At 41.0% G+C, this 26,506-nt stretch overlaps 2 protein-coding genes across 3 annotated transcripts in view; one reads left to right on the top strand and one right to left on the bottom strand.

The window, feature by feature from the left end:
• Positions 1-19,287, bottom strand: part of kif26ba (kinesin family member 26Ba) — a 63,880-nt gene extending 44,593 nt beyond the window's left edge. Inside the window, exons 1-2 of the mRNA XM_028401711.1 lie at positions 19,228-19,287; positions 17,307-17,699 (exon numbers count right to left, since the gene is read on the bottom strand). Coding sequence (XP_028257512.1) covers positions 17,307-17,699; positions 19,228-19,287 — 453 coding nt within the window. The remainder of the gene's footprint in view (positions 1-17,306; positions 17,700-19,227) is intronic.
• Positions 19,288-21,727: 2,440 nt separating this feature from the next.
• LOC114433932 (PWWP domain-containing DNA repair factor 3A) lies at positions 21,728-26,020 on the top strand. Of its 2 annotated transcripts, XM_028402748.1 has the most exons (15): positions 21,728-21,982; positions 22,360-22,454; positions 22,608-22,656; positions 22,844-23,166; positions 23,256-23,508; positions 23,803-23,949; positions 24,038-24,108; positions 24,212-24,288; positions 24,384-24,444; positions 24,534-24,609; positions 24,686-24,736; positions 24,851-25,092; positions 25,396-25,617; positions 25,730-25,818; positions 25,896-26,020. In XM_028402748.1, the coding sequence occupies exons 2-15, from the start codon at positions 22,425-22,427 to the stop codon at positions 25,972-25,974; spliced, it is 1,770 nt and encodes a 589-aa protein (XP_028258549.1). In that variant the 5' UTR covers positions 21,728-21,982; positions 22,360-22,424; the 3' UTR covers positions 25,975-26,020. The 2 variants fall into 2 exon arrangements, with proteins under 2 accessions (XP_028258549.1, XP_028258550.1); XM_028402749.1 differs by lacking the exon at positions 22,360-22,454 and having other exon boundaries at positions 21,729-21,982.
• The last annotated feature ends 486 nt before the right edge of the window (positions 26,021-26,506 follow it).

Genomic DNA, 26,506 nt, shown 5'->3' with positions numbered 1-26,506 from the left:
CCTGCTTGTTATTTCAGTGGTTTCATGTTAAAGCAGCTGAGAGATAAAAGCTGGCTTTTCTTTGTGTTAGTGTTTGTGTTGTTGATTTTAATATATGCGTGAGTGTGAGCAATTATAATGTGCTTTCTTGTCTGTGGCGATCAAGATATTTGTCCAATTTGTTTGCACTGTTATCAGCGCCTGTGTGCATGGATATCTGTGCACATACAGGTGTGTGTTATGTGAGTGTGTGTATTTCCACACTAACTGGAACCACATGCACAGTAAAGCTATTCTAAATTTCCTGCCATGACTCCCTGATCTAAAGTTAACAAGCAAACAGCATACACACCCCCTGACACAGATAGGTGTCTAAACCTCATTTGACCCCAGAAAAATTATATTTCTTTAATTTGTTTCTGCAAAGCGTTAAACTCCTCATCTGACAAAGGGCATTAAAACTAAATGTTATTTTCTTACTGTGTCTGGCTTTACTCAGGGCCCCAGAGACGAGATGGTGGGATTAAAATGGTTGACTGTGAGCTTATTGTCAGCTTAAGTGTAGGTGTTGTGTCAGTGAGTGTGTGTCTGCTTAAGAGCTCTGTAATTCAACAAAACATCTGTGGTAGGTGGTACCAGTTCACCTGATAACTGTAACTACCTTCTAGCTTTCGGCCAGCTGCCCTCTTGTTTGACACTGTGTGTGCAAAACTGATAGTTACAGGCCGAGTCCTGAGTTGTAAAAAAAAACCCTGTCTCACCTTTGGTGGGTGAAAGTTTGTTATTTTATATTCTTTGTATACATTTGTCCTTCTTCTGTAGCATATATTTTTTTCTTAAAAATTGCTGTTAGCATCTTAGAGCCATCACCATTGTTTAAATAGGACATTGGTCTAAAACAGTGTTTATTAGGTACTGTGCCGTTCATATGAATGTCTCTGTACATCATGCCAGGAAATAAGCTGTTCATATGTACAGTATTAATCAACTTGATGGGTAGGCAATCTTTGCATACTGAAGGTTAATCAATACATGAGGCACAGAGATTCAGAACGTCTATTGATTAGACACACATGCACAAGGTGTGTCTAATCAATAGACATGATGGACAACTCTTAGCAGATTTCAACAATCAGACATCAAGTCAGAGAGAAGTATGAGTGACAGAGGAAATATGAAGAAATCCCATCTGATTTATCAACAGCCAGCTTAGCTACAGACACCCAACAGCTTTATACCATTAAACGGTTGCTTATCATTCAACACTAAGAGACATACATAGTGTTTCTAAACATCAAAGTGTTTCTGTTCTTCAGAGGGGTTCAGTTTTGTTCTGCAGGATTTTCCGCTTGTTTTAAGCACTTGGACAACTGTCTACAATCACCAGACATTGCTCCAGTAAAGGCATCCAACAACTTGCATGAAGATCTGCTGCAGACGCTACATAATCTCAGCTTTCTGTAAAGACCAGGCCTCCACTGCTTGGCACTGCCTGACGTGCCGAGCAAGGGAGTTAGAGCGTGTGAGGAAGCAGAGGTGCTGTAAGAGTTCAGCTTCAAACACCACCAATTGACTCTGTTGCTCATCATGATCTTGAACAGTACCAAGAAGTTCAGCCTTCACTGCACGTTCTGTTTTATTCACTGACTACCTGTTCATCAACATTATTGACAAAAGTCTGGACTGTACAAAAGAAATCCAGCATTCTGCAGCACTGCATCAGACTCATTGACTCCTTCCTAAAACAATCTTGCATATTGTACCTTTAACACGATAAAAAGAAATTTCCTTTACTATAGGCTGCCTGACTGTGTGTGTAGGTGTGTGCCTGTGTGTGGCCAGCCTCTTTGGTGGCCCTGTGAGCTAATAATGGAATCGGAGCCTGTTAGCCAGAAAGATAAAGTAAACGCAACACACTGTCTGCCACACACCACTAAACCTCTCTCAATTACAAGCCTGTTACCTCTCCTCAATCAATACACTGTCTGAGTGTGTGTGTATGTGTGTGTGCACACAAAGCAACATTTCATCTAATAGTAAATGCACCCTCTCAATGTGAGAGCTGCCTGTTTGGCTATATCAACAAACCACAAGACCACAAGATACACACACAAACCCTGGCAAGGATGTGTGTGTTTTTAGGGATAAAGAGTACCTTGATTCTAAGTAGCAGAAAGAACAGGACAAGGTGTATGAGGATATACATACACATGTGCAGTGACCTTCTGATTGAAAGTTGGCTGAAAGCATCATGTTTTATTTTTACTGTACGTTTAACAGTCTTCAGACAGGATTCTGACTGTATTCCCACCATGAGAGAGAGCAGTAATGACAGCATCAGCTAATCACAAAACATGCATTAATGTGATGTGTTCTGGTTGTGCATTACATTCGGTTTATCAAGGTTTCTGTTAATCTAGCATGTCTTTTCCCAGCATAGAATTTTAACTCTAGAAAGAATGAAAAGAATGTTTTTATCTTCATCCCTTCATCAAATGCACCATGAAAGATGGAGGATAATTTCTCCACTATCACTATCACTAATTACTGCATACATTTTGCAGTAACTGCAAGTGAGCTGAGTCTCATTCTTCTGGCTGTTCTTGTTACTTATTATCACTGTGTTTGCGGCAGATAAAATAAACCTCAGTGAACACACTATCAGGCAATCTTCCCATCAATGCCAAATAACAGCCCGGCTTTTCTTGTCTGGACAGAATTGGAAAGTTAGATCTTTGCCAAAAATCAGTGAAAAGGGAACACTTAATCTCTCTTAGCTTTTTTGACCCCTCTGCATCTCCCTGTCATGCACATGCATGGCAGACAGGCGACTGAAGCAGCAATAAAGAGGACAGAGTGAATAGTCCTTGAGATGAGGATCTTGTTGTTCCAAATTAGCTGAAATTTGAAGAGCAGCCAATAGCCCGGTAAAAAAATGGAGAGAAACAGTGGTGGGGGAAGGTGTAGGAAAAGAGCACACGCATATACGTTCTTTCTGTGGCCCCTCTTTGACCTGCTTCTTGGATTTATCTCAGCACTATAATACTTCCTTTCTGTTATTCCCAGCTCATCTTCCAATAGAGCAGCATGACTTTGTTTACATTGTGCTGATCCACGAACACACACACACACACACACACACACACTCATTAATGTGGTCAAGTCAGAGTTCAGTCCACCCTAAACAATCTTGAGGAGTTCAACATGAGGATCTCAATGGAAGCAACATTATTTTTTTGAGAATTCATATAATTTAAGAGTTTATTAACCAATTGATAAGACAATAATATGGGTCTACTATGTCTGTCCGTCTCCTCAAGCCAACTCTTCAGCTCGGAGTTCATCAGTATTCTGTGACTGACTCAGTCAGTCTCTGCACCACAGATAGTCTATGTTTGTGTGTGTGTGTGATTCATTTCCTCCTACAGTGGTAGACAAACATAGCCTCAACTCTACACTGCAAAGATGGAGTGACAGAAAGAGAGAAAGCAGAGAGATAGAGACAGCGGTCTAACTGAACAGTGACCTCAGCGACTCTTAGTGGCTGACTATCTGCCTGGCAGTGACTGTGTGTGTGTGTGTGGCTGCAGACTGGACACAGAGGGATGCTATTACTGAGATTTGATGAGAAAAGACAGCTTGTCCCTGTTTGTCTCTCACTGTCTAAGTGCATGTGTGCATTTATGTGTGCACACAGGAAGTAAAGAACTCAGGGAAATTGGCTGTCAAACTAAACAGGACACATCCTTTTCATAAGCACACACTGATAAATGTAAAACACATGCTGTCTACCACTGACTGAACATATGATGACATTCTGACCCAGCTCCATTATGATATTTCTTTGTCATCCATTCTGTTCAAACTGTATATGTTGTTAGCCAGTTACAACAATGCGTGTATGTCGTATGTATGAGTCACCGACAAATGAAGATTAACCTTTTCTCTAACCCCATTTCTATTTATGGGGGGTTATTTATATCTTTCTGCTTGCCCATTTCTCCACTATGTGCTCCTGTACATACACACACAGGATTTTCTAAGCAAGTCCAGTATCAGTGAATTCACCCAGAAGTGGTGCAGACGGTTTCTTGCACCTGTTCAAATAACACACAACCACACACCTAAAAAGAGCAGAAAAGAGACCATGTTGCTGGCTATGATCATGCACATTAGCGTCATGATGGAGACGCATGTTTTAGTGTGTGTAGGTGAGCAATTGAGTCTGGTGCCTGTGCCTGAGTGAGGTCTATTACACAGGGTATATAGGACAAACATTACACTGACTCAGGTCAAGCACAGGTCTGAGCCAGTCAGGTTGGCAGGCCTTTATGATAATACATGGACACACCTGTCCTGTGTGACAGATGCCTGATCCCCTGAGGGAACGGTGGGTTTAATTCTCAACATCAGCTCTTTCTTATTGTTTTTGCAGGTAAAATTGTTTGTTAACATCATCCAAGGTCTCCTTATGGAAACATGACATATTTTGTGTAAACTTTTAGATATGATCCCCTACCTGAATTATGAGCTAGTGGCATATTCCCATAAACTACTGTTCACCTGGAAAACTGGTGATAAAATGCCAAATGCTGTCCAACATGGTCAAAGTGAAATTATTATAAGGCACTTATAAGGCACCGCTCATTGTTCACGATAAAGAAAAATAATCCTTTTCTACAGGAGTTTCTCCTTGTGTAGCCATATTAGGTCTGCTTTGTCATTACAGCAAGGTAACTTAGAGCAGCAGGAGAAGCTCAGGCCTGTACAAAGAAGTGTGTGAGCAGCAGCAGTTTGGTTCATGAAATTCCTGCAGAAATAGCTGCTTGCTGTCAATCATTCATAAAAACATAAGTGATGCAGCGGTTAGTTGATCTTCACCTGTTCGTGCATTAAGCACTATGTTAAATGGTGTTTTAACATAGTACTTTTAAAAGCATTTTCTTTAGCATACACAAAGCAGAGACAATTTAATGGCATGTTAGTGAGAGTCGAGACTGAGAATTTTCTTCTTCTTTGTTTTTCCCCCCATGACAAATAACTTAAGGAGCCCTGTATGGTTTCCTCATCTTTGGCTCATTTATTACCTACACCCTCCTCCTCTCCTCTGAATTACGTCTTTTTTAATCACCTTTTTAATTGGGCATTCTCTCATATGATCCAATAATGAGTGTAGGAGTTAAATTGGTTGGGACATAACTGTAACCTATTATGCACACAGACATACACACATTTGCACATATGCATCTAATCACTTGTGCATACATTTAGATGAACAGAACCCCACACTTTGCACAAATATGCATACACACTCCCTCATGATGTTGCAAGCTATATTAATAACAAAGAAAAACGCATTACAATGTTTGTGTTGCCATAGCAATGCAGAAATTAATTAGCATAACCAATCCACAGCTAGAGGGGTGTAAATTACTGGCTGAATTCTTCTTTGCTAGAAACTTTTACATTTTATATGTAGAATGGGTGTGTCACTATCAGTAATATGTGAAGAAGGGATAAAACACACATACATGTTCAAGTCCATCTCTCTATGAGGATCTTTTTGTCAAAGCTGTAGATCAGCCTGGTCACCTTTTGTTATTCTCTCTCTCTCTCTCTCTGGATGTGCGAATCAATTTCAGACTGGCACTGCAGGTAATTCTGCAGTTTACTCTGGTTTATGTAAGTGTATCCATGAGCCACAGTAATAAAAAAATCTATCATGATAAAAGGAATAAAATATAAATGCACAAACACTTGACTAGTTTCTCCATTTTAATACTATCACTATGACTCATTCGTGAAACAAGAGAACTTTGCCAGACTTTACCCTGAGCTGTTGCAAAGGGAAAACGTCAGCAACAGCACGAGACGGTGGTTTCACATACTTTGATGCACTGGTTGTCATAGATGGGCTTTGAAATCTTACTTCTTTGAAGGGATGTGGGCAAGTTACTCTCATGAAGCAGGGTCAGTGTGAAGGTCTTTAAAGGAGGCCTTCAGGGACTCTTTGAAGCGCTCCCTCAGACCATATGATGACGCGCTCTTGGTTTGAAGCCTGCCAGAGGCTACATTCATACAGCCCACTCTTTGGGACTGACAACCATAATTAATTGGCTGCCTGAATGTTGCCTTGGATTAGCTTAGGTTAAGTGCTCATCCCAAAGTTGTGTTTTCCTCACTGAATACATATACAAGAATCAAAGAGGGTAGAAACCCTGAAAACAGATGCAACAGACAGAGCACATATCTCTGTAGATCACATGCTCTGATGCAAACATGACACATTTTGTATAAACCTTTACATTTTTGCTTTATCCATATTTAGGTTTGTGTGTAGTCTTTGCCTCCATGGTTTACAGTGTATGCACTCTCATTAACAGCCTGAGCTATGGCTCCTGTTGCAGCTTGTACAGAATTAAGTCCCCCCTGCTATGGTGTAAATGAGGTAGCTGGCTGGAAGAGGGCCTGGTTTTTATTAGTTAGCCATCTATATCAGTGCCCAGTGCTATAAATGAAAGAGTTGTTTAACTTACTGCCTGTTTTATTTTATGTGGAAGTTCCATGCTGTTGCCTGTTTTTAAATTATCCGGCTGTCTGTGGTGGAGCCTGATTGTAAATGAATTGCCTGATTTTGATTTAGTCCACATCTGCAGCAGAGCCTCACTGTAAATGAGACCTTTGCTACCAAAGCTGTATGTAAAAAACATTCTACTTGTAGCTGCCAATTAGCCAGGTCCCTCCACCTGAATATAGATGAGGAACTTGGCTTTGTTGCTTACATGAGATTGAAGTCAGCAAATGCCTGTTTTCACAGGGGGTATCTGCATTTGCTCCTGGTGGTAATCCCGTAAATTGGGTATGAAAATCTGAATATCCACCTTGTTGCCTCACTGTACATCGACTGTCCATGTACATTACTGTCTGAGTGTAACATGCCAGGTCCTCATTTTTGTTAGGGAAAAATGTCATATATAACCCCAAGTGTTAGAATGATGCTCTCAAAAATAGTCTCACCACACTGCACCATAAATAGACTATATCATTTGCTGCACTGCGAATAAATAAATAAAATATATTGCTAGCACTACAGTCCAAGAATCCCTTCCAGTGAAAGGAAGTGAATCAGTAGCTGATGTTGTCAAGTATGTTTAACTGTAATTCTGTATTCAAGAAAGTCAGTTTGTCATAAAAGACAACTATATCGCTTGTCTCACACAACATAAGTCAATGCAATCAGAGCCATCACCTCTGTTAAAATGTGCCTGACATGATAAGGGTAAACATGGCCAGCTGGGCCATATTAAGAGCTGCAGGTACGTGAAAGGAGCCAGTTCTCTCTGCATGCAGGGCTTAATGATGTTTGTCACTTTGTTTAGGGTGTATCATCTTCTCAGGATCAAAACAGCATACTTTTTTCTCAAATATAAGGCATTTAAATCTAATAAGATTCGAGACCTGTAACATCTTCAGTCACATCTTTCTCAGTTCTGTCTGTCCTCTCTGTTCATGGGGTCACACCTTGTGCTGACCTGTTGTAAAAATGTCTGTGCACTAAATGAAGTATGATGCTCTCTGAAAACTGATCATCCCCCTTTTTTGTCCTCCACCTACTTCTTATATCCTTGGTCTGCTATGTCCCTCACTCTCTCAGTCTTCCTCTCTTCCAACCCCCCACCCCCACCCCCATCTCTGACAGTGATAAATTGCACATTGGGTTGGGTGATCCATCTTGCCGTATCCCACACCTGAATACACACTCTCTAACGCCCTCTCACACCTCCTCTGCTCCCCTCTTTTCCTTCTTTTTTTCCAGGCATCCGTTCTTCCCTCTAGTATCCCATTCCAAGGTTAGTGAGGCTCACTAGGGAGAAGCTGAAGGTAAAGATCTGCCTGACAACTCCTACATATACTGTGTGCACACAGAAACACTCTGTGTACTCTTACACAGGAGCATAACATAACATACACAAACCCAGTGTCACAGTGCACATCAGGATTTTCCACTCACATAACTATAAAAAAGTACAGTACATCACACTGTCAGTCATGATTGACAGTGTTTGGTTGTGCAAATACAGACTTTTTTTAAAAATAGGATTTTTTTTTGCATGAGGCATAATTTATGCATGAGGCATATTCACAGCAGCCTTTTTACCAATGAGTGTACCACACAGCTCTGCCATGCTGTTAATAAGCTAAATGCTAATATTATTTATAATATATAATATAATTTGTCTTGGATGGGAGTTTTGTGTCAAACTACTACATAACTTTCTAAAACAGACAATCCCACCTTTACAGTCACTTTACACTGTGATTGGCCAGCTGGATCAAACCTGCTGCTCTCATTTTTTATTTGCTACTTAACTATTTTTAGCGTTTTTCTCATTAAAATCTCCCCAGACAGAATGTGTGAAATTTGTGATACACTATCCTTGTTTTCCCTGAGTTAGCTGTGTAGCCAGGCAACACATACTACTTTTAGTACGGCGAGACTGTAAAACTTCTGGTTTAGGGTTTATTTTCTGTGGACCATAAATGTATTTGAACAACAAATAATAAATAACTTATGTTGCATACACTAGAACTATTTCTTAGTTACCTCTCTCATGGCCACACAAAGAGATTTTTTTATGTGTTTAAACATAAACACTATATGAAGGAATATAGTGTGCCCTTCAATCATCCTGAAAACCTTTAAAAATAAAACACCTTTTAACAGTTTAATATCCATGAAAGCTAACTGAGCTGAGTGTGCTTCTCCTTTCCAGCCCTCATCATCTCACAGTAGCTCTCATTCATACAGGGGGAATCTGTAAAGCAAGGCACAGTGCTCCACTGTTGGTCAATGGGGTCCTCAAAGGGAGCAGCTGGGGTTTAAGAGCTTTGCTAAAGAGCACAGTTGTTACTGAGAGGAGGGAGACTTCATCTTTGCTACACATGGCCATCAAACTGCATTCAGAATGGCCGCTGTCCGGTCTTATGGCTGCATTATTAATAACCCGAGAAGATGTGCTCACATATTTCTCATGCTTTGTCTGATATCTCACTGAGATTTTAGTGAGAGAGGGATGATAGTAAAGATTAAAACGAGAGGCCTGCTTTAATATGATGCCCTCGCTGACACTGTATGTAGCCTTGTGTACATTCAATAGCACATAACAGTAAACAACAACAGCCAGTTCAAAGGCTCTAAATCGAGCCCCACAGGCTCCATCTGCTAAAGGTAATTGGAAAGTTTAACGGCTAAAGGCCATTCTCTGTGTCTGATTGAAGCACGGACTGGAAACAAACAGCCAATTTAATTCTTTCTGTCTTACACACACACACACACACACACACACATACACACGGGTGAACACACATCTTTCCACCTTTGTGCAGCCAATATAAATTATTGTCTCTATTTTAAACCCTATTTTTGCTACCTTTCTTCTTCATCTTTTTGATAAGGTGAACAGAGGAATCATGACGAGGAGATTGATGAAGTATTAACAAAGTGGATACAGGGGATAATATTTATGTCTATTGCTAAAGGTTAAAGTGATGACTTGTGAAAAAAAACAAAGCCAAAGAGAAGACAAATCATCCACTTCTGTTTTATTTTAAGAATCAGTGGGATCACGTTGCTAGCTTGTTAAAAGAACAAAAACCTTCGTAAAAATACTAAAGGGGCTGATACATGTGACTGCGCTATTGACTGCATTGAAATCTGCCATAAAGCCAGACTGGAAACTACAGCTTAAATGTCATCCGTGTTCTCGTTTCACCCCCTGCCTTTTACAATGCTCTGACACAATAGACTCACAAGCCTGCTCAAAATACACACACACACACGCACACACACACACACAGAGTTCTCTTCTTATCCTATCTGTGGCATTAGTCAGCCTCTTAACCTATATAGTTAAGTTAGGAATGTACACACGGCACACACTCATTTTGCAGGCCAGCAGTGCAGTAGAAAAGGAATGTTGTTACAGTTCTTGTAAAACATGGACAACTGACTGGCAAAGCTCTGCCTCTACTTTTGACCCTAAAAGGCAGATCTGTTACCACAAGCACTCACACACACACATAGTGCACAAGGCCATCACACCTTTGCACAGGCAACTGTATTCACCTCTTCCCACACACTTTCTGCATCCACTTCTCACTGCTGTTCCCCAATTAGATTATTGGTAGGACTGTAAAGCTGGATATTTGAGAGGTTTTTTTATGTGTGAGTGACTCCAATGTTATATTAGATTACCTTTAAAAAGCTATACACCTATTTTACAAATTACACATTTCCACCAGCTATAAGGCGAGTGCCTATAGAGTGATTTTTAGAGTGCAGCCCTGGAGTCAAATATAATAAGTATTCTCATGAACATTTATTTTAAGTTCCAACTTGAAACAAAAGGACCATGATGCTATCTATAGGTTGTTTAGTGAGCATATAAAGGACCAGCAAGTGAGCTCATACTCTGTAAATAAACCTGCAAGCCAAGCACTGCAGGAGGCTGCATTATGTGTGTGTATGTGTGTATGCATGTGTGTTTAGGCACATGACTGACAGGAAACTAATTGATTGTTTTCGCTCTATAGAAGCCACTTCAATATTCTCAAGTTTCACCTGCATTATACACATGTACCATTATAGCTTCATGGCTTCTTTTTATATTCATGCTGGTCTGTATACTGTACAATCAAACATCTGCACCACAAGAAACTGGATGAACATACAATTTGGCAATGACTAATAAATGTAATTTCAGACATATAACCTTCTTTTATTTATGCTTGCATGTATTCTTGCCTTTATTGATCTAATGTAACCTGCATGTCTTGATCCTATAATGGCCCAACCCAGCCGTCTTCACAGTTGTCCTTATTTGAAAGTTTAAAAGTAAAAATAGTTCTCATGAAAATAAAGTACAGACACACACACACCATTCCTGTCACTCACACCTCTGCCTGTCATGAGATTTTCCTGGTGGGAGATGCTGAAGATAGATGTGTTATGTGTGACTGTGTGATAGCCTCCAAAGGTTTGTGTGCATGTTTTTTTTCTTTTTTTTGCATCACTGAGTGTGCATGCTTCTGTGTGATGTATCAGCTTATGACAGCAGGTTGGCTAATGTTAGAAGTGTGGTTAGCAGGTCTTCAAATAAATCGTTCAGTGAGCGAGACTTCACAGTGTCACAGAGTGCTGAAACTGGCACCCGCTGCTTCTGGAACACCGGAACATTTTCACTTTTTATTTTGGCAATGGATGAAGGAATCAAAAACTTTTCAAACTAGGAGAAAAAAATGGGCGGCACAGAATGCAGTCATGTTCAAAAGTTGGGACCCCCTCATTTGATTCTAGGGTTTTTGTGTTAATACCAAAAAACAAAACACATAAAACAAAACCATTTTAATTGTAGGGTCTTACCTAATTACAGCCTCAGACAAACAACACATAACTTTTTTCACTGAGCCATTATTTATTTAGCAAAAATTAAGTCAGCTGATTCAATAGCTTGTAGATTCACATTTAGCAGCAATTGTTTCAATGACTGCTGTTTCAGTTTTTTGTTATCATAGTTGGGTATTTGCTTATGCACAGCCCTCTTCCAGTCACAGCATTTCTGTTGGGTTGAGGTCTGGATTTTGGCTGATGTGGATTGGCTGCTGTGCTTTGGATCATTGTCCTGATCCCCTTTTGACCACTGTGGGACAGATGGCTTCAGGTTTTCTCAGGACTTTATGGTCCACTCAGTGACTGCATGGTGCCCAGGTCATCAGCCTTCCACCACCGTGCTTGACAGTAGGTGTTTCTGATGAAACGCTGTGTTTGGTTTTCACCAGAAATGGTGGTGAGCATTAAGGCCAAACAACTCCAATTTGGGCTCATCTGCCATTGGACATAAGATGTTGGAGTCGTCCTGGTATACTTGTTCAATCTTCATTCACATTAAAATGCTCAAAGAAGCCTGTACAGTCCGAGATGTAGCTCAGCAATTTGCTGAGACATCCACTCCTGAGATGATTGACAGCTGTCTTGAATGCTTTCCAAACAATCTTTCTCACTGTAAAATGTCTACTACTAAGACCCACTGCAATCAGATCCTTTCTATTAAGTTTTTATAGAAAAAACATAGAAATAAAAATTATTTTTGAACATGGCTACATCATGACAAGGCTCAACGGGCAGATGGACTGATGGACACAGATATACAGCATATAAGCAGCATATGCTTTGCCACTTACTCCACCATGTAGAAGTGTCCATGTAACTGTGTGTCTATTTGTGTGTTCTACAGCCAAAAAATCTTCAGGCACCTCAGAGTGTGCGTGTAATTTCATCTGTTGACACTGTTGTGAGTCTGTGTGTGTGTGTTCGGGTGTGGGCACTCATGCATGTGATTTGCCTGTTATTACATTATGTTGCGGGTGTGCTGGAGTGAGGGTTTGGTTGTTTTGGCCTTGGAGCCTGTGAGGAAATGTCAAATGTTAAACTGGCTTTTCTTTGTCCTGAAAAACACAGACTGCCCTTGAACAACATTTGGTAGCTACTACCCACTAACCTCTCAGTGCTTATAATGTTGGTGTTGGGTGTATAATGCACTATAAATGTACCAGCAAGTCATTGATAATGCTCAGATAAAGTAATACAAACATTTTCTCTACAAAAAGCAGTTTAAAAACATGCAAAAAAGCTGTTGCACAATCAACACAGCTATAGCGTCTGCTGTACATACATGCTGAAAAGCCATCTGCTGGATCAATAGTGTGTATTTTTGTAGCCAATGTCCTAATTGAGACACATTGGCAAACTCAAGTTTATCATCTGTCTTTTGGAACTGGCAAAGCTTGCTGCTTCTCTGGCTCTTTGTAGACAGGTTGCACACAGAGACAGTGTGTTGACTATGGCAGCCTACTGGCTGAGGTAGTTAGTCTAATTAAGTGTGTCCGCTCTGGGTCAGTGGCAGTAATGACAATGATAGCACTATTAGAACAGTCCTTTTCCCTCTAGCTACTTGTTTCTGTTATTCCTAATCCTCTTTTTGTTGTTTTCACTTGTCTCTTCCTCTAAATTTAGATCTCCGTTTCTTGAAGCCAAATATAGCAAAAATGTGTGTGTGTGTGTGAGAGAGAGAGCATTTTAGTTTAATAACCTCCACTGTGCATCTTGAGTACTTGGTTTTGTTATAGATATCAGAGTATTGGTAAAGGATGCAGTCATCAGACAAACTAAATAAATAAGGCTATGCTGGGACAAAAACAGACTGTGAATAAAAGTGGATGAAATCTCAATGAGATCAACCAGAGCAGCTGTGAAGCTTAGTTTCTCCTAACAAGTTTGATATTTAACAGCATGTGGTAAAAGAGAAAGGGGCCAAATTATTCTAAACCTAGTAAGAAGCTGCTCAGTGGAGCCTACATTAGCGTCCCTCCCTCCCTTCACACACATATCCATCCATCCACACCATCTTGCTGTTATTGATGATGCCACCTCTTTATATGGTAATGTCTTTCACACCTGAAAGGCATCAGGAGGGCATGATCACTCCCCCCGCCTTTCTCACTCTCTCACACACACACACACCTCCATAATTTATCTGGTCATATATATTTTCTTGTGCCTCTTGCTAAAAACACACACTAAAATGCTATTATTCACATGAACTCCATATATTTTCACCCTCTCTAAGCCTCTCATGCTTTCACACAAAGCTATGAGGAGCCCATTAGCACTGATGGAGATATGTATGCAGCTCACATCTGTCACATGTCGCTGCCGTGGCAACACCAGCTGCCGTGGTTACCGGAGGCCTGCCTGTGTAATGTTATGGGATTTGGTTATAACAGGATAGCTAGCTACCTGTGTGCAGAAATATATCCCTTTAAGGGCAGATTGCTGAGCATCCATACTCTGGTTAATCAGGTAAGTACAACAATTATAGAATAATTACTGGTTGTAGGTGATAATTACCTGTGCTTGAGATATGTTAAAATGATCATATCCGTGAACGTATCACACCCACTTTTTTGTGGAACGGAAAATCTGAAACAACTGATTACCATTTTTTGATTTGACAGGTGCATTGATATCAGGGAAATCTTTCTGAATACAGTGTGTATTCGTCAGTGTATTTGACTGTTTTTTCATTCTTTATTAGAGCAACTAGCAGAAAAAACTGAGGTTATCCAAGAGTGTGAGACAGTCTCAGTGCTTACACTGTATTCTGTGACCCAAGCAGGTGACCTCACTCTGCTGTAGACCATGTTTGTGTATCTACTAGTTCTAAAATAAAACGTATCTCTAACTAGGTTCTGGTCTCTGTAATATGTATAAAAAATCTGTGTACAGAGTGAGCTGCTGTTTAATCAACATCTTGGCAAACACTTCAATGGCTGTTAGTATAAACATTTTAAGCATGTGCCTGAGATATATAGAGTATCCATAACTTCAACAGTGCAGGTTCTCAGTACAATTCCTATACACTCAAGTTGACTGAGAAAAAAAAACTCTTGAGGGAGTAAATCTTTTCACAAACATGTCCCTCTTGGGCTTTATTTTTATGTCTCATGTTTGTGTTTTACTTTATAAACATGAATGGTTTTGACTTGCAGTTGATCTGAAACAGACACTTTACTGGTGAAATAAACACACATACACACTACAGTGACCCACTTTCCTGAAGTGAACTGGACCAACCAAAAGCAGATCACACTCCATCCATTTATGATTTGGGTGTGGATATAAGGGATGAATACACAGTCCGATACACAGATATACACAACCAGCCGAGCCGGGACAGAGGCCCTAAGTGGATACAGCTGTGGAGCCAGATGTGCTTTGAGTCCTGAGGTTGCAAGTGTGTGTGCATTTTGCGTGTGTGTGTCTAAACCTGAAAACACACTCTGCTCATTCTAATCCTTCAACAGGGCACCGTTTTGCCCCCTACTGCACATACTGCTGTGGGTAAATGACCTGCCTGACTCTACTTCTCTTCTTTATCCAGCAGACGGAGGAACAGGAGTAATGATGGGCAACATGACCTAGACTGAATTGAGGACAAAATTTAAATCACAGTTGGAAGAAAAACCTTGCACCAGGCATCTGCTGTCATGTCTCATTTGAGTATAGACAAAGGAGAATTCACTTTAATGATTAAATGTGTTTTAAAAGTACATTCAATAGAATTAACGGGAAAAAATGCACACACAAACCACTTTGTCTACACAGTATTAACTAATAGTCTTTCACAATCTCATATCTCTCAACATTCAGTAAGAACGTAGATCCTTGTGCATGTTGTTAAAGGTGAAGACTGGGTTTAAGGTTAGGGTGAGGGGTTAAGGTTAAGAAGTCAGTGCTTATGGTTGGTCACCAGGAAATGAATATGAGTCAATGTCATGTCCTCTGCAGCAATGGAAATACAAATGTATGTGTGTGTGTAGTTAGCATGGGCCAAGCATGACCTGTTGTGTATTCATATTTAATAGGCAAAGAGAGGCTCATGGGTGTATTCTTGCTGTCTGGGGTCACATACCTTATGTCACAGTGTCCCATGGGAATTACTTGGGGTTTTATACTGACAGCACACACAGCACACCAGGAACACACACACACACACACACTGAACTGCTGCTCTGGCACATTTGGTGAAGGAGAAGGATTATTAGGTCACTTTGCTTCATCAAGGACATGAGTTCAGCTTTTCTTTGACACAGAACACCTGCATAGGTCACATCACCCTTGTTAGAAGATTCAGGGTAAAAAAAAAAAAGGAAAAGGAAAAGAAAACCAGCCAGGAAATTGCAGGAAATGTCTGATACTTTACAAACACTGATGATGCTTTTTAAACAGATAATCTAACCTCCTGAAGGACCTCAGTAAGTTAAAGAACTGAATATATTTTTACTTTTTAGTACACAAAGATTAAACAGGACAGTACATATTAATTTTGTGCTTAACTCAGATTTCTCATGAATAAAACAGTTTCACACATTTCCATGTCAGTAGCTGTTAAACGTGCCAGACACGAGTGTGTTATAAAAGTTGATAGATGTTACAGCAAGACATAAAATACCAGTTATATTACTGTAGCTCTTGCTGAATGTATTCTACACTGTAATAAAGTTAACCACAATGGGAAAGCTTTAATCAGCCTGAACTAAACTCAACCTCACAAGTAACGCCTCAATTAGTGGTCTACCAGCCAATGGTCCTCACTAAACACCACTGTTTCTAACAATTTCCAACGCTGCCCTGCAGGCTATTCACCAAGTCCCACTGAAGTCCTGCATCTTTGGCTCAGCCCCATGTTGCATAATGCATCCTTATTTGTTACCAATTAACTCAAAGCCTGATGTGTGGCTCACTGTATGTTCAGTCAGCAGAGCAGAAGGATGCGCAGACCCTGAGGCAACCTGTTTAAAAAGGTATACAGCGTCTAAAGCTCTGCCAGGAGAATGTTTTGTTTGTTTTTCATTGTATGTGCAACAACAATGTAACACATAGAGACTGATATGGTCAAAACAAATGCCTGGTGCAAAACCAAGCTTTGGCTTCCAGTTGGAAAAAAAAGACATATTAATTATTGATGTTGGGGTTTCTGATTAATCATAAGCTCCAGTGTAGAAATGTTAGAAGAAGAACAAGATAAATATATGCATGATTTGATTTTCATATCCTGCCTGTTGAGAATCACTGGACTAATGGAAATCAAAGTTATTTTATGGACTACCCACACAAAAAAGAAAACACTCGTCAAAGAAAATTAAAAAAGGCAGCTGTCCATATTGATTAATATATGATCTAAGAGGTCAGTGTCTTTCAGCAATCCATCACTTTAATTTTCTCAAAGAGACAAAGGCAATATAGAATAAAGTAAGCTATTGATTTTGGTAATATGATCAGTCAAATACAATGGGAAATTCCAAGATAAAATCAAAATAGCCTTACCCGTGTTTATCACTCTGTTCTGACAGATACAGATTAACAGGTTCTGTGTAATAATTATCCTCAATCCCAAAGGCTCCCCAACTTCAGCTCAGATGGTCAAAAGAGGGGTGTACAAATTACAGCCACCTTATGATTTATGACAACAATAACTCTGACAGCACAATAAGCACGGGAATGATTAGGAGCCCAGTCTTTCACAAGCAACCTAGTTAATAAGTGTCACTGTCCAAATGCCACAGTTAATGAAGGAACCAGTTATTTTGGCCGCCATATGGAACAAAAGCAAGTCAGCTCTGGTAGTGCAAAAAAAAAATGCGTCATTCATACACACACTGTCATACACATGATGCGGGAGAAGGCAGGAAAAGAATATGTTTTTTACCTTGCTGGAGTAAGGTCCAGGGATGAGGAGTTTCAGTGCTTGTCGTTTCAGCTCCGTCAGCCTAGCATTGCAGTTCTCACACCATATCCCTCTTTCACTACCAGGAGAACTTCCACTGCCCGAGGCAGGAGATCCCGTCCCAAAACCCGGGGAGCCACCAAGAGAACCAGGTGATCCTGTTCCAATCCCTGGTGAGATGGTCCCTGGCGAGCCAGAGAAGGATCCAGGTGAAGAGATTCCTGAGCCTGGTGATGGGGTGCCTGTGGAGCTGGGCATGGAGCCGGCACCATCCGGGGCAGGGCGTGTGCTGGAGCGCGTGGTTTCCTCATAGGCCTTTCGGCACCATGTGTCCGGAAAAAATGAGGCAGACTTGGTCGGAGAAGTGTCAGGCATCTGTGACAGTGTTTTAAAGGAAGAAACATTTATTTAAGAAGTCTTTTCACTACAGGCTTTGTAACATGTCATGCCAGAAAAAGCACAACATGGAGTGATTGATCACTCAAAGCAGGGAGATGAGTTATTCAGCTCTTGCGAAGTATATTACATGCAGGTATGGCTCAGTTCTTTGAGTAATTATGCAGAGTCTGAAGTCAGTAACTTTTGTCAAAGTAACTGTAAATTGCAAGGTAAGGCTGTCTGAGAAAATGGACATTATTGAGAGGTTAATATTTGTTTGTGTTCAGCAGCCCACTTCATCCCTGTGGAGTATGAAGGACCTCGTGGACCTGCTTGACTGATAAGCCCTTTAGACTGAGGCAGCGGGTGACTGCACAAAGGCCAATGTTTTTCATTTTCTTAGACAGTGCAAATTTAACTGACTAAAAACAGAAATACCCCAACAGTTATTAACTTCAAACTTTTTGTGTTTAAAGCACTAAATGTGTGTTGAGCTCCATAACATCACAAAAGTGATCTACATTGTAAATATACACAGCAGGCATTGAAGAGGCAGATATCACATTTAAAGTGATTAATTATACGTTTTTGCATTACATGATGAGTGTGCACTATTACTCCTTAAAATCAGCTTTGTGAAATTTAAAAACCTACAATATTACTACAATCACTCAGACAAACAACAGTTGTGGCTCATTGAAAAATAATAACCCGACTCACACAGCTCATGCTTTGACTGATTGATACATATAAATGACCTTAAATGGCTTTGGACAGAAACATGCAGGCTAAATATACAGTCAAAAGTCACAAATACTTCATACCAATAACACACTGACTAAAAAAAAGAAGTCTGGATCCGATATTAAACATTTACTGCAATACTGCTGCAAACCAAATCAACAGACAACATATTGGATGCTTCCATTAACCGTTAAATAGGATCAAGCCCGGGTAGACCTGTGTTATTTTGCTCCACTGAGCTACATGGGGACATCAAATGAGCCGCAAGGAGTTGTGAATTTGATCTTTTGCGGCTGGGTAAATCCAGTCAGAGAACAGACTCATTGATGTGGTGAAGTCTGGCGAGGCTGGCCACTACACTGTGATCCCTCTGAAGGGCTATAATAAGGCAGCAATGAGTATAGAGGCGGATAGGTTTGGAATGGTCAATTATCTCCAAGTCAAGGGGTGGGTTTAATATGACCAAACTCTGTGTAATAAATTAACACTAATTAGGCTGTAGGCAGTGTGTGCATCTGATTTGGTCATGTGGAGCATTATTCAGTGAAAATGTTGTTGTTGTAGCACCATGTATGTGTGATCTGCACCAATCAATCAACACCATGAGGACAGAATCTAATGGGATCTTTCATCAGCTTCAGCATGGAAAAAGCAAACTACAGGTTCCTGTTAAAATGGGTAGGTGGTGTGAGATGAGGTGCATGTAGCCCTGAACGGGTGATAAGTTTTTATGTTTACCAGGCTTACTGGTACCAGAGGAGTGCTGGGATGAATAACCTACCCCATATTTTCTGCTCCGGCTGCTCACAGACCTCTCCTTAGTCCCCGACAGTGAAGTCATGTTGGTGGTGAGAGGATGGGGGGGCGGTGGAGAGGAGAGGAGAAAGAACCTCTGCTGCAGATTCACATTCAAAGAGAGACCACCGGGTCGATTTCAATTAACTGCACGCCGCTGCAGTTTGCGCTTCTCAGGCTGGAGGTAACCTCATGCCACTTCCAGATGCATGTGAACCGGTTACATCCCAATTCCGCTGCCAAGACAAAAAAAAACCTAGATGTTTTTTTTTTCTTCTTTTTTTTCCACGGGCTGTTGTGTTGAGAGAAAACCCTCGAATCACTTCTAAAAAACAGGAGGCTGTGTGAGAAAGCAGACCGCTCCCTGTCACAGACTCTGCTCTGCGCTGAATGAGGCGCTGTGCTCAGCTGCGCTCTGCACTGGCAGCCCTGCCTCTCTCCATCAGTCTGCGTCTCAGGCTGGCCAGGTAGCGCAAACACCCCGGGGGTAAATTCCGACGCACAGCTTAGGTCTCATAAACTAACATAAGGTAACGACTCATTGGACCGAGTAAAATGCAGACCCGCGGCAGACTGAGCCCGCTCCTCGTGGTTTGTACTTTCAGTGAAAGCGACCCTCCTGTTGACTTCCTCAGGCTCCGCGCGCTGCTGAAGCCAGCAGTGGACTGAGGAGGCAGGGGCGACGCGCACATCTGGATGAGGGCGGGGCCAACCTGCCCCCCCACCAGCTTCAGGCCAATACTCATCCAGAGGTCCTAGCTGAGTAGCAGGTGGACTGCTGCCTGTTATAAATGGGGGAGAAGTCGCTGGAGATTTGGTGATGTGACACCTGTGTCATACTTACTGGTTATGTCCAGACAAAGCGCGCTGGTACTTGTTATTTGCTGATAAAGTTAAAGCCTTTTGGGGCTGGAGAGGATGTGGATAACAAATAAGGACTGACTGTGACTGTCAAACATTAGCCTACTGACACGCACATTTAAAAAGTGACACGCAAAGCCAAAGAACAACTAGCTGCAGGATCTCTCAAATTATTAAGTATGTGGCAGCGCCTTGGTAAAAAAAAAAAAAATAATAGTAAGCGAGGTCCACTCCCAAAAGCTCTGCCTGAGCAGCAGTCTGTCTGCATTAAGTCAATGAATGTTTTTAGGAACAGAGAACAATGCGTTGTGCTGAGCAGTCACACAGTGCACTCTACTGTTGCCTTAAGGGTATTACTGGACAGACCAGACATGCATTAGCTGAGCAACTGACAGAGAGTGTTGGACATGTTGAGTCTTACATAAGTGTCTAAAGTGGAACAGGTGGCAAAACAATCCCTGAATCCCCACACAGCAATGAACACAGGCATTTTAACATGATGAGAAAAACCATATAAATAGGCCTACCTGCGTGGCTGGATAATCCTGCACAGTCACTGCTCACTTTTTGTCAGGAGCTGTCTAGAGGACTTCATTTAAGAATATATATTTGCATATTAAACCAAAAATTATTCCATATTTGCCTAATTATGTACTTCTGCCTAATCATGTATTGATGCTTGATGCTTGTCCAGAAGATGGCAGTAGGCCGACAGTATAGGATGTAAGCTGCTGTTAAATGAAATGAAAGAGAAGAAGAAGAAGCTATTTTTACAGACGGTTCAAAAGATCCCAATACAGGAAAAACTGCTTTTTTATTGAAAGTAGAGTTTTTACAGTAGAGATGATGGCAGTAGTAACAGCATTGCAGTGGGTGGAAGATACCAAGTCTAACAAGGCCATTATTTGCTCAGATTCTTACTCAGTTCTAGAATCACTTCAGTCATCTTCATCTCAAGCCAGACAGGATATGGTCGATGAAAGATATGAATCTCTGTTCAGGATAAAAAACTTTGTTTTTATGTGGGTTCCAGCACATCAGGGTGTTATAGACAATGGAAGGGCAGACAAACTAGCAAAGGGAGCACTTAAATTGGATAATGTCATTGTAACAGCATTTAGCAAACTAGAACCAAAATCTATAATCAAGAGATATCTCCTGAGAGAATGGCAGAAGCAGTGGGATGAGGAAATAACAGGAAGACCCTTATACTCAATTAGGCAGTATGAGAGAAGAAAGATGCATTACAAGACTAAGACTTGGACACACTAGATTAAACAAAACACTGAAACTAATAGGTAAACATACATCAGGGCTATGCAAGAATTGTAATGAAGAAGAAACAGTCATCATGTATTATGCATATGTCCAGCATACACAACAGAAAGAAATAAGTTTCAGAGGGACCTAAGGAAAGCAGGCATTAATGAATTTCATTTACCATCCATTCTAAAAAGAGTTATCTAATTTAGTTTGTTTGTTTGTTTGTTTGTTTTGTTCTCTCCACTCAGGCCCACACTCCAGTATAGTATAGGTGGCGGCAATGCACCTAAGAGTAGGATGCCACCCGCCAATAAACTAAAAGAAGCAGAAGAAGCAGAAGAAGAAGAAGCAGCTCTCTTCCCCTTTATACACACTTACTCCAGTCCAGTGGGTGGCGTTACGACTTACAAAGTGTAGTATCCGCGGGTAGCTAAACAAAGTATTGCATTTATTTTTTAGGGTTTTTTATGCGACGTGTCGCTTCCAGTGTTATTGAATATTTTGACAATTTGAACGTTTATTGTCACGATTGGCGTCGCTGTGTATTAGTGCATAGTGTACACGGCGATCCAGATCGATTGGTTAAACCTGGAAGCTAAGTGTGAAAACATCGTCAGGTGAGTGGCTGCTTTTTAATTGTGTAATTCGTTGTTATTGCTCAGGACAGAGCTCTTTTATGGTTTAATGTCATAGTCCGGCTGCTTACTGCTGTGTGGCGTTAGCTGATCACACCGAAAACGCGCTGTTATACGGCGGATCAGTAGCTGTATCCTGGTTATGCTACATTACAATAAGTGCACACCAACTGTTGTGTTTAAGTCAGATGGTTTAAGGGTAAACGGTTGGTGTTGTGGGTGGACTCCACTTGTTTACAGCCTGTGCCGCAGCTTGTGTTAACGCAGTGCCAGGGCACGTCGCCCCTGTCTAGCTTCGCGTTAGCTCCCTGCACGTCGTGTGGTGTTGTTGTCATGTTTGTTCTGTTGTCTTTTGCAAGTGTGTCCCGTTAATTGTGTCTGCGTATGAACGCTGAGCGTCTGTTTCCACGGACAACGTGTTCACATGTTGGGTTCTGCAGGCGTTTGCATAAAGGTTAGTGAGGGCCATTTCAAAATGACAAGTGCTAATATGGCCTAAAGCTGAGGTCAAAGTAGTAGGTGGGGCCTTAATGCTGTGAGTTGTTTGAGCATGTAATGACTTCTGATTTTCTTCTGCCTGTCACTCACCACCATGCTGGAACTCCAGGGAAACCTTTTCAATGTGAGGGACTCACTTAGTCATACAGCAATGAAAGGTAACATCTGTTTACTTTCAGAAGTTTGTCAGCAGTTGAAAAATGTTTTTAGAATCCCATAGATCCCATACACACACACACACACACACACACACACACACACACACACACACACACACACACACACACACACACACACACACACACGCGCGCGCCATGTAAAGTATGACTACTGATGCTCTTTCAGGGGGACCTCGGAAATCTAGAAAAAGGGAACCCAAGCAGGCACCGACAGAGGAACTCGCCTCGGTCAGTGTTTCAACACCAGCCACAGAGGCATCAAAAACTCTTCCAGGCCGCGACAATGATACTGTCAGCCAGGGCACTGTGAGTTCCCCACCATGTACTCCAAAGAGAAGCCAGGGACGAAAACGACAAACAAAAAGAGCCTTCCAGACCTCCACACCAGTCCACAGCCCCTCCACTGACATCCTGACCAGCACTTCCAGCTCCACGCCTGCAGTAAAACCAAAGGACTTAGAATGCACTCAACTCCTTCCTCAGTTAAAGGTGTGCTGCTGTGATGGTCTTTTCTGATAAATATTGTCTCTATATTTTCAGCCTTTACAGTTTCAGAACTTCTCTCCGTGTTGTTGTAGACATCAGTGGGAAAGCCATCAAGCTCCAAGTCAGAATCTCAAAACAGACGTAAGAGGGGTTGTCCTTCCCAGCCAAGACAGCTCAAAAAAAGGGCACCCAAGGTGCAAACCCAGACCTGCAGCCAAACCAACGGACCTCCAGCAAAGTCCCAGCGTGGCAGGTCCCGGAAAATGAAGACGGAGACTTTAAAAGAAACTACACAGTCTCAGCGCGGTAGATTTGAACTGGAGAAGACCTTTCCATCAGAGGAAGGTAATATTTGACTGCAGAGTCTGTTCTTGATGCCAAAAAATCCACACACTGTCCTTTTTTTACCATCACTGCTGTTTAGAGTGCTGTTTCAGTATAAGTGAATGTTAACTTACCTGCCCTCATTGAGGTTTACCTTTAACCACAGTTTATTCAGAATGTGTCTGAATGTGTCTGCTCTGTGTGGCTTCATCTTTTTGTAGGGATATAGAGATTAGAGGAACTTATGAAAACCATTATCTGCTCTAACTCCGTGTTACTGCTTTCTCTCCCTGACCCCCTCATCTTAAAAAACAGATGAGTCTTTACTGTCTTCAGATCTCTCAATAGAGCTGAGTCACCATGAGGAACAGCTGCCATCTTTGTACCTCCAGGATGAGGAGGAAAGTGAGGAGGAGGAGGAGGATGAAGACCTCCCAAGTTTCACGATGACGGTGGATAAAAGTGAGACTGAATTTGCTCAATGCAAATAGCACCTATAAAGTGAAGACCCTGAGCATATTGTGTGTAAATATTCTTTTTTGTCTTTCAGAACCTTCATCCATCATAGAAGGAGTGTTTGTGTGGAGCAAATATAGACATTATCCTTTCTGGCCTGCACTGGTGAGTGCGAACACAATGAGTTCTCATGAGAAGGTGCTGTTGTAAAAATAATATATATATATATATATATATATATATATTTTTTATACATTACTCTCTGCAGGTAAAAAGTGTTAACCGTAGGCAGAAAAAAGCCAACATCTTGTTCATTGATTATGCGATCACTCAGACAAAAAAAGGGTAAGGAATGAAATCTTGGTTAATGCCTCTACATCTTAGCAGTAGTGAATCTCTCCCTCCCATATTAAACTCATATGGAGTTTGTGTTTCTTAAGGTTTGCTGTGGCTTTGAAATCCTTGAAGCCTTTTGACTGTGAAGAAGCAAATGAGCTGGTGGTAAGAGCTGTTCATAAAGTATTTATTCTGTTTTACAAAAACAGTATTTTTCACAGGTTTATTTTTTTCTCATGTTGATTTTATTACAGTGTAAAGCCAAAGAAGAGTATGAGGCTGCGATTAGGTGGTCCTTGGAACTCATAAAAGACTACAGGATACGGATCGGTATTGTCAGTTTGTTATGGAGAAAATAGAAAAAACTGAACTGACTGTAATACTAAATCCAGTTTGGCCTTTGCAGCTTGTGGCTCCTTTTCTGGCTCCTTCATTGAGTACTTCGACCACGACATGAGTAAGTTTTGCCATCAAAATGATGCCAGTACCAGACTATTGTGGAATAATAACTTAATTGGGCTGCTCTTGGTCCTGATTAAGCTCTTCACTGCTGATGTTTTGCTGGCTGTAGGCTATCCAGTGAGGAGCATGTATCCTCAGGCTGCCTCAGAGAGACTAACCATCGCCAGTGACATGATGGAGGAGGACCGATGTGATGATCATAAGGAGGACAGCTTCAACGAACAGCAGGAGGATGTCGGCAGCCGTGCAAAGAGGCTGCTGCCAGACCGGAGCCATGCTGCCCACAACCGTGCTAACGAAAAGCTTGTACATTTTATTGTCAAGCAGCACATGGTGGATAAACACCTTCTGGTATGATTATTGTAAATCTAGGACTAGCAACCACTTTCTCTTTCCTTTCTGTCCCACAGTGTACGCCAGCTGGTTGAACACATGAATTTAAGCGGAATAGACCAGCTGCAAACAGACCAGGCTTTAATGAGCCTATATGCAACATGCTGAATGTTGCTTTACTACAGCAACTTTTAACACTAACAGTTAAACGCAACATTGGTTCCAAAAACCCCTGTTGCCTAGACTCTTGTCTTGTGATCTGATATAGTCTCAAAAAAAGTGTACATAAATCCATCTTTCTTTCTGTCACTCTTCTTACAGGCTGTTATTCGTGGGCAGCAGCAGTCCAGGTGGTTTCACTCTTTTTTGAGTGCCAGACAGAAACGGGTGGTTAACATTTACCTGGAGGATGACCAGCAATTGGACCAAGTTTACTGGTACCTAAATGAATTTTATACGTCCGCTGTGGCTACCGCGCCTTGCCTCGCTGAAGTGAAGTTCATGGAACGTGTCCGTTTTGTCCTTGATGTTCTTCTTCCTGAGGTGAGTTAAAGCTTTCATGGGGGCTCATGTTATTTGATATATTTTCTGGTAAACAGTCCACTGTTTATGTAGTATAGTTTGTAATATAAGATCATTCCTTCCTTCTGTGCAGGCCATCATCTATGCCATTGCTGGTGTGGACAATATTTCAATAAAAAAGGCTGAAGAAAAGTACCTGAAGGGACGATGTATAAGTAACAGGTTAGAATTTTGATCTGACAAACGTTTCAGAGGAACACATTTTACCCTTAATTTGTTTTGTTTTTTTCTCTTTTCAGAGAAAGACAAGCATTCGACTTGATGATCGACCGGCAGGTCAAAGAGAAATTACAAAACCAGAAGAATGGACATTTGTAATTTTCTGATTAAAGGAGGCCATAACATGTGTGCCTTGTAAATATGATCATGCCACTTCTAATTTGCATCTGTATGTTTTACATTGGGATTCTGTGCATATATTATACAAAATGCAAACTAAGAAGGCTGGGTTTAAAATGTTCAAATAATGAAAACACATTTGTGTACAGCAGGTGGTTACAACGTGCATTATTATACAGCGCCATAAATGATGGTTTGTTTTCCGTTTTCCAGAATTAAATTTTCTATTAAACTCTTTATCCAGTAGTACATGCTTTCACACACAAATGTTGTTACTGTGGCTTTGGACCATTTCATGAGTTTACAGATAGAGAAATGAAGATTCAGCCAATTTAAATTACATTTTTGTTTAAGTGAAAAGACACATACTACATCAGACATGAAAGAATGATTTGGGTCAAATGCATAATCAACCAGGAGATTCTGAATTTTTGTAGGTATTTAAATCAATGGTGTTAATGCTTACTTTTATGGAATGTAGCCAATAAAAACATTACCTCTACAGGCCTTT

The sequence above is a fragment of the Parambassis ranga genome, chromosome 3 (assembly GCF_900634625.1).
Source record: "Parambassis ranga chromosome 3, fParRan2.1, whole genome shotgun sequence".
NCBI lineage: Eukaryota > Metazoa > Chordata > Actinopteri > Ambassidae > Parambassis > Parambassis ranga.
Note: the sequence above shows the minus strand (reverse complement) of the source record. Positions and strands in the feature narration are given on the sequence as shown.